General features: G+C 42.3%; 1 protein-coding gene across 3 annotated transcripts in view; it reads left to right on the top strand.

Annotated features, from left to right (window-relative positions):
* The first annotated feature begins 3,564 nt into the window (after nt 1-3,564).
* Nucleotides 3,565-16,722, top strand: part of mapk8ip3 (mitogen-activated protein kinase 8 interacting protein 3) — a 30,332-nt gene continuing 17,174 nt past the window's right edge. The window contains exons 1-10 of one of the 3 annotated variants that reach the window (XM_085352281.1): nt 3,565-3,870; nt 8,049-8,169; nt 8,939-9,009; nt 10,773-10,864; nt 12,636-12,659; nt 14,245-14,386; nt 15,097-15,325; nt 15,453-15,555; nt 15,767-15,885; nt 16,687-16,698. In XM_085352281.1, the coding sequence (XP_085208407.1) occupies nt 3,565-3,870; nt 8,049-8,169; nt 8,939-9,009; nt 10,773-10,864; nt 12,636-12,659; nt 14,245-14,386; nt 15,097-15,325; nt 15,453-15,555; nt 15,767-15,885; nt 16,687-16,698 (1,219 nt within the window). Of the gene's footprint in view, nt 3,871-8,048; nt 8,170-8,938; nt 9,010-10,772; nt 10,865-12,635; nt 12,660-14,241; nt 14,402-15,096; nt 15,326-15,452; nt 15,556-15,766; nt 15,886-16,686; nt 16,699-16,722 lie in introns of all 3 variants that reach the window. The other 2 variants (XM_085352280.1, XM_085352282.1) reach the window with 2 other exon arrangements.

The following is a 16,722-nucleotide window of genomic DNA, read 5'->3' as shown; positions in this document are numbered from 1 at the left end:
GTGAATATTGCATGTTTTCATTGTCACACAAATGTGTACATTTTCAGCCTAGACTGAACATGTGTGCTTGTCTTCTATTCAAAATCAAACATTTTAGTAGCAACCATTGTATTAAAATATGGCAGATGTTTTACTCTGATTACACAAACTTTATGTAGGAGTAGGTCACAGATAAGAGGTATTTATTTGTAAATTTGACCTCTGACCTCACAGAGATACAGGACGACAGGATATGTGATATTAGAATCCACATATATTGGTATATAATCTCCTAAATGTTGCCAAAAGCAGTAAGGAACATAGCTCTAAATAACATTATCATCTTTTTGACCCTCACTATAGTCTGTATGACAAGTCAGAACAAAAGGTCGGAGGTCAAATGCGGCATTAAATCCTAATGCGGTACATTCCTATGTTGAGAATACACACCACACTTGTAAGAAAGTTATAAGTTAAATTATAAGGCTTTTTTAAAGGTGTTTCTCTATGAAAGCAGTTAAGATCATTATGCAAATACATAGGGCAGCAACTGGGGGACCCCAAAGTGCAAGCCCACCCTCAGTATATTGGGGTCTGGAATAAAACTAGAATTAATTAAAAATGTGTAATTAATTATTTAAAAATAGAAATACAGAGCATTTTAAACTAAGTAAATGTATATTTTAATTACTTATTTATATATCTAGTGAACTATTTCCTGACATATTCAGTTATTTTGCTACTTATCAGCAGCAGTGCTGTGCATCCTGCAAATTTCGTTATCGAGTAAATTAAGAGCAGTATTGCAGATACCGATACTTTTAACCTATAAAGGGAGCTTATGTAGGGGAGAGCAGTGTGTTATTATTTATGAGCTGAATCATCGTACATTTGCCAAGTTCAGAACACATTTTCATGAACACCAACACAACAATGTTGTAAGATTAACAACCCACAGTAATATACTAGTTAACACAGTTTTCTTGTGTATTGATACTGTGGATTTTTAGAGACCTGAAATGTAAATGTGCTGTCTTTAAAGGAGTTTGGGTCAGCTTCTGTTGTGTAAGTTTGTTATAGGCTATAAAGACTTGGAATGAAAATATTTTTAATAAAAACAAGCTTTTAAAAATGCACAGTTCGGTGGGATATAGTGGGATTAGATTGGCTGTGTCTCGGTGTAATCTGTAGTCCTGCGACAGACTGGCGGTCTGTCATTGTGCAATTGCAGAATAAATGTATGGATGGATGGACAATGGGATACATGCTGAACTTTGAGGATAGAAACAAAGTATCAATCCAGTTGTGTTTGTATTGATCCAATTATGAAACCATAGATCATATTAAAGGGTTAGAACCTTCCCAGGAGTGTCCAGCCTACTAAAATTACTCCAAGAGTGCAGCAATGACTCATCCAGGAGGCCACAAAAGAACCAGAACAACATCTAAAGAACTGCAGGTCAGTGTTCATGATTCAACAATCAGGTAGAGACTGGGCAAAAATGGCATCCATGGGAGAGTTCAAGGAGAAAACCAAGGTCCCAAAGGCCCTCTCACATTTACCAAAAACATCTTGATGATCCCCAAGACTCTTGGGAAAGGCACTGACATTATAAATTCACTTGTATATAAAATATAAACAGGGTAGAGGTTTTGGGAAGGAGAAAAGTAGTCACACAAAACCAAAAAGGTCCCTGTGTCAAGCTGTAAACGTGTTTATTTCTGCTTTACAGTTGCACATTTTAACATGAGAGTCTATGGAGAGACAGACTCAAGTGGCCATTAGAGGAACTGCAGGTCTTGGCACAATAACTCACAGTTATTCATCATTTCATACAGACCGATCAGCTCCCTGAGATGAGCTCGGATCCAGTGAGGTACTGACATAGGATGTGAGCGTCTGTCATATGTTGCCCGCTTTCGGCTCATCCTATTGGCTCGTTCCTCGAGCTCCTCCAGCTGTTTTGAGCTGCTGCAGAAGGCCACTGCCATTGAGGGAACACTTTTGCCACAGTTGTACACACACAAAAAGATTCTAGGTCTGACCAATGTCGCAGCCATAGGTAAAAAGATGACAGTCAATAAAATTCTAAAAGGTAATTTATTAACACAATGATCAAAAAGTAAAAGATAAAACAGTCCAGTGTCCAATTTGCCTGTGAAGTAAAAACACACAGTCCAAGGCCAGAGCCAGCTATGCCACAAAGCCAGGTGATCACTCTGGCCTCTGCAACTCAGCTGCCTTTAGGCTGCGGCATATAATTGGCCCTGGCCTGCACAGAGACACAAAGTAACATGTTTCATGTCTCTCTGTGCAAAATGGGTTCAAAAACATAAACAACTGTGGTATACTGTTTGTCCGTGATTTGTGGCAGGATCAGCCTGATATTATTTGTGTCCCACTGTAACTTTACTGTATAAAGAGCTAAGATCTCCAAAATGTCAGCAGCAATGACTGTAGTCATTGGTCAGGAGTAGTTTATAAGAAGTATTTGTGAACTAAAAATCAAGAATGTGGGATACTGTTTGTACGTGATTTGGACAGCCCAGCGCGTGCTCCCGACGCAGGGGGGACTAATTCTGTTGGGGAGACCTACCTTGGCACTTGTGCAGGTGAAGCCAAAAGCAAGATAAGATATGCCTCATCATATTTTCTAGTATTTGGCTTGGAAGGAAGTTAGTTTGGAAACATATTTGCTTCATCTTCTGCTTTGCGTTTGTGTGGAAGCCCTGTCAAAAACCTGCCCATTATATGCTAGCACTCTGCTCTAACCTATGCAGCTTATTGTGAAATTTTGCAGCCAACTTCCGGTTTTGCCTCGCTGACTTGACGCACTGCCTCTGCTTGCTCTATGCAGACGGTGTGACGTCAGCCAGAGTCGGTCAGCTGGCTCCTCCATCTGAGCAGCACAGAGAGCCTCTCCCACAGGGAGACATCACCAAAAAACGCCCGAGTCTGGCCAGCAGCATCGGCGGCCTGCCGGAAGAGGAAAAGATATGGATAAAACGAGACTATAGTGGGGGATCGGCCATCGGCGATTATCGGGAAGACTAACTAGAATATTTATTTACCTATTTATTAATTATTTATTTTCCCTGCCAGCAATGGCTGGGGTCCATGGCTGCGGCTGCTGAGAGGCAGGTGCAATACCATCGACGAAGGCGTTTCGCTTCTCGGCATGGACGATCTACAGGCTGGCCCAGTGCCCATCCACAGCGCCCAGGATCTGATGCTTTCTGCCGGAGGACAGGGATAACAGGGCCGCGACTGGAGGAGATAGCCCGTAACTGGCTGGAGGAGCGGGAGGAGGAGGAGGAGGAGGAGGGGGTCTATTCATATCAGTTTATTAGAACCGATATTTTCAGCAGGGGAATCAAGGTTATGCGCACACAACAGTCTGCCTCCGTTCTGTAAACCTGCTGCAAAATGGCATGACTGTTCTCCTTTTTGAAGGCAGACTGTGATTGAATGTGCCCCTTCCCCCGTGCTGAGCGCATTCAAAAGCGGTGACACCCTCGCCTTTTAGGAGGGCCTGAAAAACTGTTGAGAGGAGGCGCAGCTTCATCTGGACCACAGCTGCCAAGATGATGGAGCTGCAGATAGACGAGGTGGTCTACCAGGACGACTACGGCTCCGGCTCCGTGATGTCGGAGCGGGTGTCGGGCCTGGCAAACAGCATCTACCGGGAGTTCGAGCGGCTGATACACAGCTACGATGAGGAGGTGGTGAAGGAGCTGATGCCGCTTGTGGTAAACGTCCTGGAAAACCTCGACGCGGTGCTGACGGAGAACCAGGAGCACGAGGTGGAGCTGGAGCTGCTGAAGGAGGACAACGAGCAGCTCATCACCCAGTATGAGAGGGAGAAAGCGCTGCGCAAGCAGGCGGAGGAGGTGCGTTAAAAGAGCTCCCCACACAGCACCACCGGCCACCGCAGGCCCGTCATTATCATCACTTCCAGCCGTCCTGTTCTGTAGGCACATGTGACTCATGTTTAGGCCCGTGACAGGGATTGCTAAACGTATTATTAGTGTCAATGCACTGCAGTCACTCGTAAACACACTGCTTACATTACTTAGGGATATTTAAATCAGTATAGAGACACCACTGGAAGTTTCTTTTTCTTTTAAAGAGGGTCAACCAGGTAAACAACAGGGACGTTTCCGGGATTTCTGAAATCAGGGGGCCCAGGGATGGGCAGACCAAGGCAGGAGTGCACAGCAATGTTGAAAACACTAGGCACAATTATCATAATTATCAATTAGGAGTCCACATGCAGATGGTGTTATTATAAAGGTAAACCATTGTTTTGGTTTAAAACAATGTTTTTGCAACATGTTAAATAAGTATTTAGATACTTTAGGTGAGTAAAAGTTGTAATCCTGCATCCAAATATGGGTTTATGGCAGAATCCTAAGCATTGCATTACCGGATCATAGTTATTGGTCCATTTATGTCTTTATCACTTTAATCTTACGACTGGAGACAATTTTAATCATGTTAATCATGTTGCTACGGGGAGTTTTATGAATAATGTTAATAATAATAATAATATAGATTTTTAGATCCATAGATTTAAATTTTAAAATCTGCTAAATTAGAGTAAATTAAATGGTATGGAGTACAAGGATAATAACTGTACTGAAAATATAGTGAAGTGGAAATAGAAACCAGGAAAACTTCAGTAACATACTTGAGTAAATGTGCTACAAGTAATACACCATCACTCATTATACTCCAGCTCGCATCTGTACTGTAAGAACTGTCTGAGACAATCATATTTCTGGGGGTGGGCAGTGCCACCCTGTGCCCCCCTTCTGACCTTTGAAGTTAAGCACATGCATTGAAACAAAAGACATCTTACAGTTTTACCCTCGTTGTCTGTTTATCAACATCAGATTCTTTATGAAATGAAGTTAAAATCTAACATCGATTAATTCTGTTACTACAAGTTTTCCAAATATTGCTGTTTAACTTTAAAGTTAAAGTTAATAGCTTTGTCACTATTACAGATTTTTATTATCACTTTTTTCCTGCCAGTACTCCAGCTAACCATTAACAGTGCTGCTACCACCATCATCACACATGGAATTTTAAGTGCTCCTTCCTTAAACTTTAACACAACACAGCAGAAGTATATGCAAATATAACACAAACACAGTATGCAAACACAAAGTGAGGGAGGACATGTTAGCAGGACATGCATGAAGATAAAGGCACAGTCAGCGTGACTCTCTGTGTGGGCGTTTGCACTCGAAAACAGTGAAAGAACAGGAACACAAACAACAAAAAGTGTGTTTCAATACGGGGCTATTAAATTACAGACTGAACTCCACCTGCAGCCACTTTTATCTCCTCTGTTTTTACCTGAGTGGTGTCATAACAGCAGTGAGATCCTGCAGGCAGACATCATAAAGCAACTTTAATCCTCCTCCCATCCAAAGAGGCCTCAGAGTATCACTGGCAGCCTTGCTGGTGTCAGCTTAGCTCAGCTTTTAGCCCACTTTGTCATCTGCTCTCCCCAGCGCCGTCCCCTCTGTTAGTTATCTAGTTTGTTTTCACTTTAAGCTGCCTTGTATTTAAGCTTCGGTTTAATATCATTACAGACTGAAAATGCTTATTGTGAAAATGAGATTTTGTAGGGCCAGTACTTGAAAATGAACATGTGCTGCAGGTTAAAGTAGGTGCTGAGCCATCAGTCGTGCCTCTGCAGAAACTGAAAAGGAAAACTGTAACAACAATGCATGCCTTTACATGCTATTTATATGTGTGCCAAAAACCCCCAAAACACTGTATAGAACTCAGATCTTCTCTTTGTCGTCAGCAGGGACTCTTTTCTTGCCTAGATTTTTGTCACGCACATGCAAATCTCTCTTTGCACTTCTGGCACAAGCTGTCTCGAAGACATTGCATATTTAAGATTTGAAGTTTTGTGCAGGGCTGCCCACACTTTTGCACAAACTTGTACTTGTTTGATGACCTTAGATGACAAATAAACAGACAGTTTTCTCCATCACTGGGGTGCAGAGGGGGATGGGATGATGTGCAAATGGGTAGAAGTCACAGGAAATCAATAGCACACAGAGCTCACTGGGGGAGTCTGGGACTGTAATCTGATTTGTGCTCATGAGAAGCAGAGAGAGAGTGAGAATAACAAAAGCAGAGAGAAAGAAACAGACTGAGGGTTTTATGAAGCTACGGCAGAGGCGAGGCAGCCCAGGCCAGATCGGAAAGAGTCTAAGGATAATAAGAGGAAAAAGAAGCAAACAGAGTCTGAGGAAAACAATAATGCCTCCTCCTGCAAGACATGGACAACAACAAGCAGAAAAGGCAGCTCACATTACAAAGTTATTAGAGCTAATGGTAAACAAAGACAACAGCCGCATCTTTTTACTCATGAAGCGTTCGACCGAGATACCCACAAGCACAAATTTAACCATTTTGTAGCATCTCCTGCTAAAACATCCTGTGTTTGTCTCCAGCCATCTTTTCCCCATCTCTCTTAATGTGATTTACATACAAAGGATTAACGAGCTATGCTCCACATGTTATCTTAACCTCTAGATTTTATAATAATTTCAAAGATTTCAGATTTTCCTCTGCTCCTCCTAATGCTGTTGTGACTTCACACCCTCCTCAGATATCACTCAGATATAACTCCTCAGATATCAGTGTGGTCACAGTTGAGCGTGTGACCACACTGCAGTCACACTTAGAGTCAGTTTGTCAGGAAAGCTCCTTAGTTTCACTTGTCACACATCGCAGGATTGCTTAATGAGAATTATTCCGACTGGACCGCGCAAACGTTCATTCCTACGCTGTGTCACGTTACCTGTCTGAGTGCTGTTCGCACAGTTTAAAGTTATTTATGAGAATGCACCGTGTTTTTCTTGCTTCTGTAGTTACACCAGTGCACACTGCAAGCTGTGCCTCACTAACACTGCATTTTAATGGAAAGCGATGTGCCTTTACTTGCACGGGTTTAGGAGCCTCGTGCAGATAAAGGCATGGGGGATAGAGGGATGGACTTGAAGGGCACCTTCCCAGTCTGAGGGGGGCAGGACGAAAGATATTGCTGTGTTTTGTTTCAGCGAAAAACAAAGACATCTAGTGTGTCACAAAGACAGTGTTTTGATGCGTAAACTCGGTCGTTTATCATTGAATCTATAGTATGTTAATGCTGTGGATGTTCAGCAGTGACAAGGCTGGAGGTTCGCTCTTCCTGCACCATGAGTACAGTGCAAAAACTGCAGCAGCTACAAGAATGCTGCAGCAATCACTCTGCAATTTCTCCAAGAATTTCACATTCTCCTTCTGCTAAAGCTGCAAGGAGACCACAGCATTAGTGTTGTTTACTGTGCTGCATGGGTCAGGGTGTGTTTTGCCACATTTTCGGTAACTCATTAAACTTGGTTAAATTCTTTAGTGACCTTTTCCCTGTAGCCGTGGAGATATTTCTACATGTGTCAATGACAAGTGTTGTTCATTCCCTGCAATTAATGCTTTAGGTACAGCATCAGCACTGGTTGTATTTTCAGAGTGCTGTTGTGTTGCAGTGCTTGCTATTTTGTGTGGCGTGTATCTGCTGCACGTTGGTGTTTCCAAGGTCTGTCTGCAGTCAGAGGATTACCGTATTAAGACTTTGTGGACTTGCGGAAAAAAGGACGTCATTGTGAGCAGCTTTATTTAAAAAAATGGAACAGGCAGCATGGCGGGGGGAGTAGGCAGCTCTGTGTTTCTGCCTGTATTGTGAGATAAATCTATTACAGACAAACTGTGAAATACTTTTACCATAATACACAGATACTACTGGCACATATAACCACATGTAAAGTGAGTTCAGTTTTCATTTTTTGACATGTGCACAAAAGCCCCGATGTATCCTGAAAACACACTGCTCTGAAGCTGATATGAACAATTATGTAATTCATAGACAATATGAAGTAAAATGATATGCTGTTTCCCTTCATATGAATTATAACAAAAATGCAAATTTTATGTGACCTTTCGCTTTTAGAGTCTGTAAATTAATTTCTCAGTCTATTTTTTTCTCTTGTTTGCCTTTTATCAGAAATTTATTGAATTTGAGGATTCGCTGGAGGCCGAGAAGAAGGACCTGCAGATACAGGTGGAGTTTTTGGAGCTACAGGGGAAACAGCTGGAGCTGAAGGCAAAGAACTATTCTGACCAGAGTGAGTGCATAGATGTCATGTTATATGCAGTGCATGTAGGACACCTGGCTCAAAGGGTGACCCTTATACCGAAGGTTGTACTGCTTACTGCAGGGTCCTGGGTTTGAGTCCGCCCCAGGCTGTCCTCTGAAGGTCATCGTGCTCCCGCTTTTCTCCACTGCCTTCCTGTCTACACTACACTGTCCTGTCTAATAGAATATGCTGTACATGTGGCTGCTGAGGCTCATTCAAAACACTGGAAATAGTGTTTAACAGCTGTGTGTGTGTGTGTGTGTGTGTGTGTGTGTGTGTGTGTGTGTGTGTGTGTGTGTGTGTGTGTGTGTGTGTAAGAAGGAGGACAGCACTGTAGTTTTGAAGGGAAGGCAGAAAGAGAAGTAGACACGCTCAGGATGTATTTTTAGACTTTGGTTGATTTTGAAATGAAACACTGATTTTCTTTGCTGTACATTATAAATACAGGCATCCAGTTAGCTTTGGGATTTATTTATTTGTATGTTTGCGGGGATCCACTGTACCCTTAATGTTTCTTTGTTTCTCCCCCAATGATTACTATATTAAATAGTGCAGCAATTTAAATACAAGCAGGCAAACATAAATTTGCAATCATTTCAATTTCATAACTTTGCACTCCTACTATGCAATCCAAAATGATACTTCATGTCCATTTAATTGGTGAAAGGTTATAAAGTGAGCTGGACGTCACTGCTGTTTAAATGTACTTTTGTTCTTGTTGCTGCTGAAGTTGATGTTGTGTCCGTCTGCTTCACAGTCACTCGGCTGGAAGAGCGAGAGTCAGACATGAAGAAAGAGTACAACGCTCTGCATCAGCGCCACACTGAGGTGAGCAAACCTTGGGCCCTCCTGTGAAATCACAAGAGTTAGATATTCTGCTGAACACCTACTCTTTTCTTTTTGATTTCTAGCTAGGATTTATTACACATTAGGCCCCATATCGGCATAATCCACCAAACATGCTCACAGTCATTTCAAATATTCATGATACTAAGCTTGAATGATACAGCCATCATGAGCGATGTTTCAGTAAAAGAAGCAGAATGGTGTTTTTTTGTTTTCTACAACTCAGAGTATCTAAATATGTGTGATATATGTGAAGTATTCAAAGCACTTTTGACCCCCATCAGTCTGGTTATCCATTAATTCACAAAACACAGTGTGTAGTAGATTATAGGTCAATCATGAAATAACTCTAATCTTTTATATTGTCAATGTATTTATTTAAAGAGGACGATGTGGTTCAACATACACTATATTGCCCAAAGTATTTGCTCATCTGTCTTCGCACGCATTTGAACTTGAGTAACATCCTGTTCTTAATCAATAGGGTTTAATATGATGTTGGCCCACCCTTTGCAGCTATAACAGGTTCACCTCTTCTGGGAAGAAGACTTCCACAAGTTTAGGAGTGTTTATGGGAATTTTTGACCATTGTTCCCGAAGCACATTTGTGAGTTCAGACACTGACGAGGTCTGGCTCACAATCTCCGCTCTAATTCATCCCAAAGATTTTCTGTTGAGTTGAGGTCAGGACTCTGTGCATCCTAGTTGAGTTCTTCCACACCTAACTTCCTCATCTACAACTTTATGGAGCTTGCTTTGTGCAATGGTGCACAGTCATGTTGGACCATCTGGGACCCAAAACTGTTCCCTTAAAGTCGTTAGCATGAAGTTGGCCAAAATGTCTTGGTATGCTGAAGCATTAAGAGTTCGTTTCACTGGAACTAAGGGCCTGAGCCCAACTCCTGAAAAACATCCCCACACCTTTATCCTCACTCCACCAAGGTTTACGCTTGGTACAGTGCAGTCAGACAAGTACCGTTGTCCTGGCAACCACCAAACCAAGACTCATCCATTGAATTGTCAGACAGTGAAGCGTGATTCGTCACTTCGGCTTGGATGCAGCTGTTTTCATGGAACTGTTAAACTCTCCACACATTGCTCTGAGCTAATCTGAAGGCCACATGAAGTCTGGAGTTCTTTAACGATTGAATCTGCAGAAAGTTGGCGACCTCTGCACACTATCCGCCTCTGCATCGGCTGACCCTGCTCTCAGTTCCTGTCATTCCCAATCGCTTCCACTTTGTTATAATACCACTAACAGCTGACTGTGGAATATTTAGTAGTGAGGAAATTTCATGTGTGAACAGGTGGCATCCTATCACAGTACCACGCTGGATTTTACTGAGCCCGTGAGAACGACAGATTCTTTCACAAATATTTGTAGAAGCAGCCTGCATGCCTGGGTGCTTGATTTTTATACACCTGTGAACATGGAAGTGATTGGAACACCTGAATTCAACAGTCTGGAAGGTTGACTGAATACTTAGCATTAGCACTATAGCATGCTACCAATATGGAGCATGAAACTGACATTTATAGCTATTGCTAATTTTTAACTCTTATTCCTTGCTGGGCTTTTACATTCATAATGCACAACATTCAGTTACATAACACCACAAGATACTATAAGCAAAAGTACAATAAATAAATAAATAGTGTAAAATATAGTGTAAGAAAGATAGATATTGCCCTGCTCTCCGGTTGTTCTCAAAACGATTTTTTGTTCTTGATTTCTTGGATCACAGATGATCCAGACGTACGTCGAGCACATAGAGCGGTCCAAAATGCAGCAGGCGGGGAGTAACAGCCAATCAGAAGGCACCGGCTGTGGACGATCGTGAGTGTTTTGTTTTTTCTTTCATTTATATTCTGTGTGTGTGTAATTGTCTGTTTCTGTGGATCTGAACTATCATGTTTTGCACAGATCTATCAGGCTTTTCGTGTTGCAGCACATTTCTTGTGTTGAAGCCGGCGCCGTTTGTCATCAGCCACACTGAACAGCTGCCGTGTCCCGCTAACAGAGAGGAGAGGCGATGTGCAAACAGACACAACAGTCATTATAAACCTCTGTGGAAAATAATTAGAAAAACGAAGGAAGTTTGACTTTAATGTGCCAGCTTGTTGTGTTGAGCCAGGGCCAATCCCATGGGCTCGACAGCTAGAAGAGGAGCGGGACATCTGGTGTAGCTGCCTACCTAGGCTCCAGATTAGTCACTTTTAGCAATATGTCCACTAACTCATAAAATACCCACAGTGAAAGGCATGCAAGAAGTTTGCTCCAGACTTCTGATACTGTAAATAATCAATTGAGTAAATGATGAGCATGCTTTCAGCAGTACCTATCTTTTAGTTTTAGTTTCGATTTTTTAGCCTATTTTTCCTGTAAAAGGTGTCAAACTGTGAGATTCTTGCATGCAGGTTCTCTTGAAGTCTACCGAAAGACTGTGACCGACTATGTTTAGGTTACAGATGACCATAAAAGTCGTAGCAAAACCTTCAGCTTGCGGTTTTTCTTCTTTTTTTTTTAAACAGTGATATATTTGCAGGTTTTTAATTGAATCCATTTGTCCTTCTACGAGTGGATGTCCAATGTCAGTGGCTGCAAAATGAATCCAAAACATTATTGATTCAACCCCGAACAGTTGCAGAGATGGTCTCATGGTGATAATCTGCACCCTTTTTTCCCCCTTTCCTTTTTTGGCATTTGCAAAGTTTTGATGCAACTTTGTGTTAAGTATGCAGGAAAGATTTCCCTTCAATAACTTCCCTGTGATGATTATATCTGTGCTCCAGAGTCTCCTAAATCTTGTTGAAGGGTTGAAGTGAGAGAAGGGTTTGATTTGTAATTGTTCCAGAAAGTTTTCTTTTTCTTTCTGAACTAAACAAAACCTCCAGTATTGTCACTAGCTGCCATTTCTCCGAGGCTCTGATTGAGTTTGCTGTATTTTTGTTGACTTTTCCTCCTTTTTGGACATCAATTACTTTAATCGTCTTGCTGCCATTAAGCTGCTGGGACAGGACTTTGCTTCCGCTGGCCTTTCTTAACCATGACTGTGAACAAGCCAGAGCCCCAAAAAACTGAGACACTAGAAAAAGTTAAACACCAAAAAGTTAAAACACCAGATTTTAAACGTTAAAGAGAATATTTCATCTTCACCTCAGCTCATTTTTTCCTCACTAAGTAATGCAGTTACAGAACTTTTGACCAGTCGTGCTCAAAGCTTTCCATGCCACTGTGTATCGTGTATCTCTAAAGTCAATTCGGCTACAGCGTCTAATGAAATGCATCTCAATCCTGCAAGTCTTCATCAACTGTGCTTATTACTGGAGAATGCATGAGGACAGTGTTATAGGTGGTTATGGGAGTCCTGCTGGGGTGTTCAGAATTAATAAAGTGAACATTTGATTATCCGAAGCAGTTTTAAAGACAAGACAGTGAAGATGTGCAGAAAAAACGAAACAAACTGTAGTTTAACTAAATGTGTAAAAGTGCGTGTTTGTTTGTGCGGTGTTATGCGTCATGGCATGTTCCTGTCTCCTGTCCTTCTCTAATCAGTGTCTGTCTTGTCTGTCTTGCTGGCTTGCTCTCTGTGCTGCTGTTTGCACAGTCAACGACACACATGGAGGAAAAGGTAAATCCAACATGATTCCTCGACTGCCTCGCTCCGCTTCCCTCGAGTCTGAATTAAAAATATCCCTCCCCTTATATTTGCTGCGCTTCCACACTTTATGGATGAAAGTATTCCCTAATGCACTTAATTTGCTAGTTACCGATGCTTTAAACATCTATTTATTATGTTGGATGCATCAGTGATGTTGTACTTCAATCTTAAATTAAGGACTAAGGAATGGATCAAGGGTCATGTTAAGCATATTTTCCCGATATCTCCCCCTACCTTCTCCTCTTTCTCCCTCATGTGTTTCTGCCAGTCAGTTTGTCCCCCGTCTGTCTGTCTGCCTGTCCTGCTTGTCTTTTGCTTTGTTATATATAATTTTAAACATCAGGATCTGAGGTTGTTTTTTCTTTGGATGCTTTTTGTTGGGATTAGTGAGATCAATGCTGTCATGTCTGGGCAGTAATTGTGATGTTTAAACCAAAGGTTAGTGTAGCTTCACACAAACACATGGTGCAGCTAGTCTGGACATTTCCAAAGGCAGCAACAAAGCCATAGCACATCTAAAACTCATTAGTTTACATGTACGGGGTTAAATCTATAAAAAAGCCAAGTGTTAAACCATCAGTCTGTTGTTTTAGCAGTTTTTGGAGGTCATGATGTGGAGCCTCTGCTGCTAGCTAAAACAGTTGGTGGATCTTTTTGCCTGTGGACTGAAACAAAATAGCACTCTAAGCTAAGCTAACTGACAGCTTCACCTTTATTGTACAGAGACAGCAACAAAGAGTCATGAATGAGAGTGTGAGTGACTGTCTATAGCGGGGGTGTCAAACATAAGATACCGGGGCCAGAATCGGCCCAACAAAAACTCCAGTCTGGCCCATTGGATACAAACTGTGGAGGGGGGAAAGATTTTGGACTAACTATACATTCATAGAGCTTTTTGTAGGGCTTTTCCTACTGATAAAGACCTCCCCAAATGCCATTCATACTATTCTAAAGCAGACAAGTAAGAGTTAAGCTATTAAAAGACAGAAACGTGTTAGCGCGGTTAGCTTGTTAATGCGTTGACGCTGTCCAGCCCCATGCACGGGGCGATCCGCGGTAACTCGTTAACGGAGATTTGCCGCGTTAATGCAGTCATGGCGTTAACGCCATTTTAAAGAGATTAACGCTGACAGCACTAGTTTTTTGTTTTTTTCAATGTTAATGATAGAAAAGCATTTATGTTTAGGCATTTTAGCATTTCATCCTGTAGAAAAACTGAATTGAACTGTTGAAGTGCACTTCTTTTTCCTATATTTAAGATATCTCTGGATTTTTAAAGGTGCAGTAAAAAGGCTTTAAATTGACAAAGGGTTGAGTTTTCAATAGTATGATCAAAGTGAATTGCATGTGGCCACGGTGTAAAGTGAGTTTGACATTCTTGGGCTATAGTTTAACCCAGGCACAGACTTAAAAAACTGGTTTTGCTTTGCATTATATGCCTGCCAGAGTGAGCTCCAGCACCCCGGGGGGGAAGGGCACTGAATATGATACACTGAAATAACCAAGAGGCAGTCTCACCTAATCTCCACCACCTCTGTGTCTCCTCCTCCAGCAGCAAAGCAGAGCGCCCACCATCGTTGAGCCTGTACCCTGATGGCATGGTACGTGGGGGACTCGGGGGGGCTAGGATGATTCCCGGGAAAGACATCTGGCAGGTCAGCGAGCTCGGCCACTCTACCTTCAGCTCTGCCTACCAGGTGGGACAGAAAATGGCCCTGTCCTCCTCCCTCGGCCATAACAGCAGCCTGGGGAGTGGAAAGGGGGAGAGGCTGGCATTACTGCTGCCGGCCACACCCACACGGACCACCTCCCCTCCCACGCCTGCTTGTGTCACTTTTGAGGAAATTAATTTTGCATTGGAAATCTCAGTTGTTGTTTTTTAATCTAATTAGTTAGGTATAAACGATATGTTGACCCAAGCAAGCAGGGACCGCCGTTAGATGTTTGTTTTTGGCTTCATGCAGTTTTTTCTTGTGTCCTTATTTTACTGTGGCGTTGTGAAGCTGCTTTTTGTGTCGTGTTTTAGTTTACGCTTTTACGCAAAGTTTAAGCTCATGTTTATTAATGTTCATATAAACTGACAGCATACAGTGCTTCATATGTTATCCAAGGAAACCCCATTTCCTTGAACTCAGTCTGAAACACACAATTTAGAATTTTAATATACTCAATACAATTTAAATGACTCAGCATAATTTTTTTTATCCACAAGAGTCTAATGTGTTTTGCCTTACATATTTAGCCCCGTCACTTTACCTATTTGTTATCTAAGATAAATGTTTAAACCCATTCCCAAAATAAAACAGCAGAAAATTCCCAACTTTACAATCAGTGAGCAAAGTAAGAGACATCCCCGGCCTTCTTTCATTGCACGATGCTCATATAATGTCATTTGTGTCTCACCAAGGAGGACGGATCAGAGTCGGACTCGGTGGCGGCCACACCCAGCAGCACAGGAAGTAAGTCCAACACACCCACCTCCTCTGTCCCGTCCGCCACAGTCACCCCCATCAACGAGAGCTTCCACGGGCACGACTTTGACGTCACGCGGCCTGGAAACCGCAGGAAAAGCGCTAAGCGTCTCAGCCGGAATATGGAGGTGCAGGTTTCCCAGGAAACCAGGAATGTCAGCATCGGTAAGAGGATGTCACTGAGCGTGTCCTCACTTCAGAGGTTTGAAGTTACGCTGCATAAAATGTCAGTAGATTGCAGAGTTGCTCACAAAACGTTCAGACAGCCACACTCGGTACTCTGCTCTTCCAGGTATGGGAAGCAGCGACGAGTGGTCGGAGTTTCAGGAGCTCATCGATTCTACACCAGAGCTGGATATGTGTCTGGACCCCCGTATTTATGGAGGAGGAAACAGGTACAAGCAACAGTGTAGCTGCTTTAAGCACACAGTGTAAAAGGATATCAACATCCATGTTTTCCTGTCAAAACAAAGACAGAAACAGGTCTAGAAATCCTTTAGGTGGTCAGAGCTTTGATGGATTAGTCCTGCGTGTCAACAGCATTATATTATATATTTATTAAATAAATAAATATATGAAAAATAAATGTGTTTTCATGTGTTTCAGCCCCTCCCAGGGCATAGTTAACGAGGCCTTCGGCATCAACACAGACTCTCTCTACCACGAGATCAAAGACGCCAAGTCGGACATCATTGGGGATGTGGATGCAGGTGCTGAGCTGCTGGGTAAGAACAGGATTCTGGTTTCAGTATGTTTTGATGTATTCATTATTGACACCCTAATCCAAGAGCCCCAAAGCCTGAAAGATAAATCATTTTCCCATGAAAGTGCAATGCTGGTCAGCAGCACATGATTTACTTCAGAGGAGATACTTGAAAACAAATAAAAGCGCCATCTTTACCTCGTCCTCCCAGGGTGACTTTTACTATAAGCTAACAGGCCAATATGCCATGTTATTGCACTCTAAATAGAGAAAATAAGGGCAGATGCATGTGCTGTGTGCGCGTGTTACACAGAGCCAGCATTTGTATTTTCTTTGCACTGCAGGCTCCGAGCTCCATGCGAGGCTGTGCGAATCTGCCGCTGCACTAACTTTACATTCTTTGTCTTGCATGGGGCGCTGCAGCGCACGTCTGCATCACCACACAGTCATCCTAAAAAACACACAATCTCACACATCCATGCACTTTTTCTTTCATTGTTTGTCTTTGTTATACTTTGCTCTTGTTTTTACAGCAGTTTTAGGGGCAGAGGAACAGTAAATGGAGCAGATTTGAACAGATGTTTTTGTCACTTATGTTCACATTACTCAGTTTAGATGCCCACTATCGCACACACCCCGTTTTGGGCTTATTCACACTGGGAGATTCTGGGAGATTTTGTGTATCAGTATTGACTCACTATCCCTGAGTTTTATGTTACAGAAGCAGGAAGCGCACTCTGACCCCGTCTCCTTGTCCATCTGTTAACCTCTCACCCATTTCCTTTTTTCCCCTTTTATGTGCTTCTGCCGGTGACACCCATAGGCGAGTTCTCAGGTGTGTATCTGAACACACGTTGGT

This window comes from Diplotaxodon limnothrissa, linkage group LG4, assembly GCF_057381915.1.
Source record: "Diplotaxodon limnothrissa isolate DT_005_m linkage group LG4, D_limnothrissa_male_GT1.1, whole genome shotgun sequence".
NCBI classification, from domain to species: domain Eukaryota; kingdom Metazoa; phylum Chordata; class Actinopteri; order Cichliformes; family Cichlidae; genus Diplotaxodon; species Diplotaxodon limnothrissa.
Note: the sequence above shows the minus strand (reverse complement) of the source record. Positions and strands in the feature narration are given on the sequence as shown.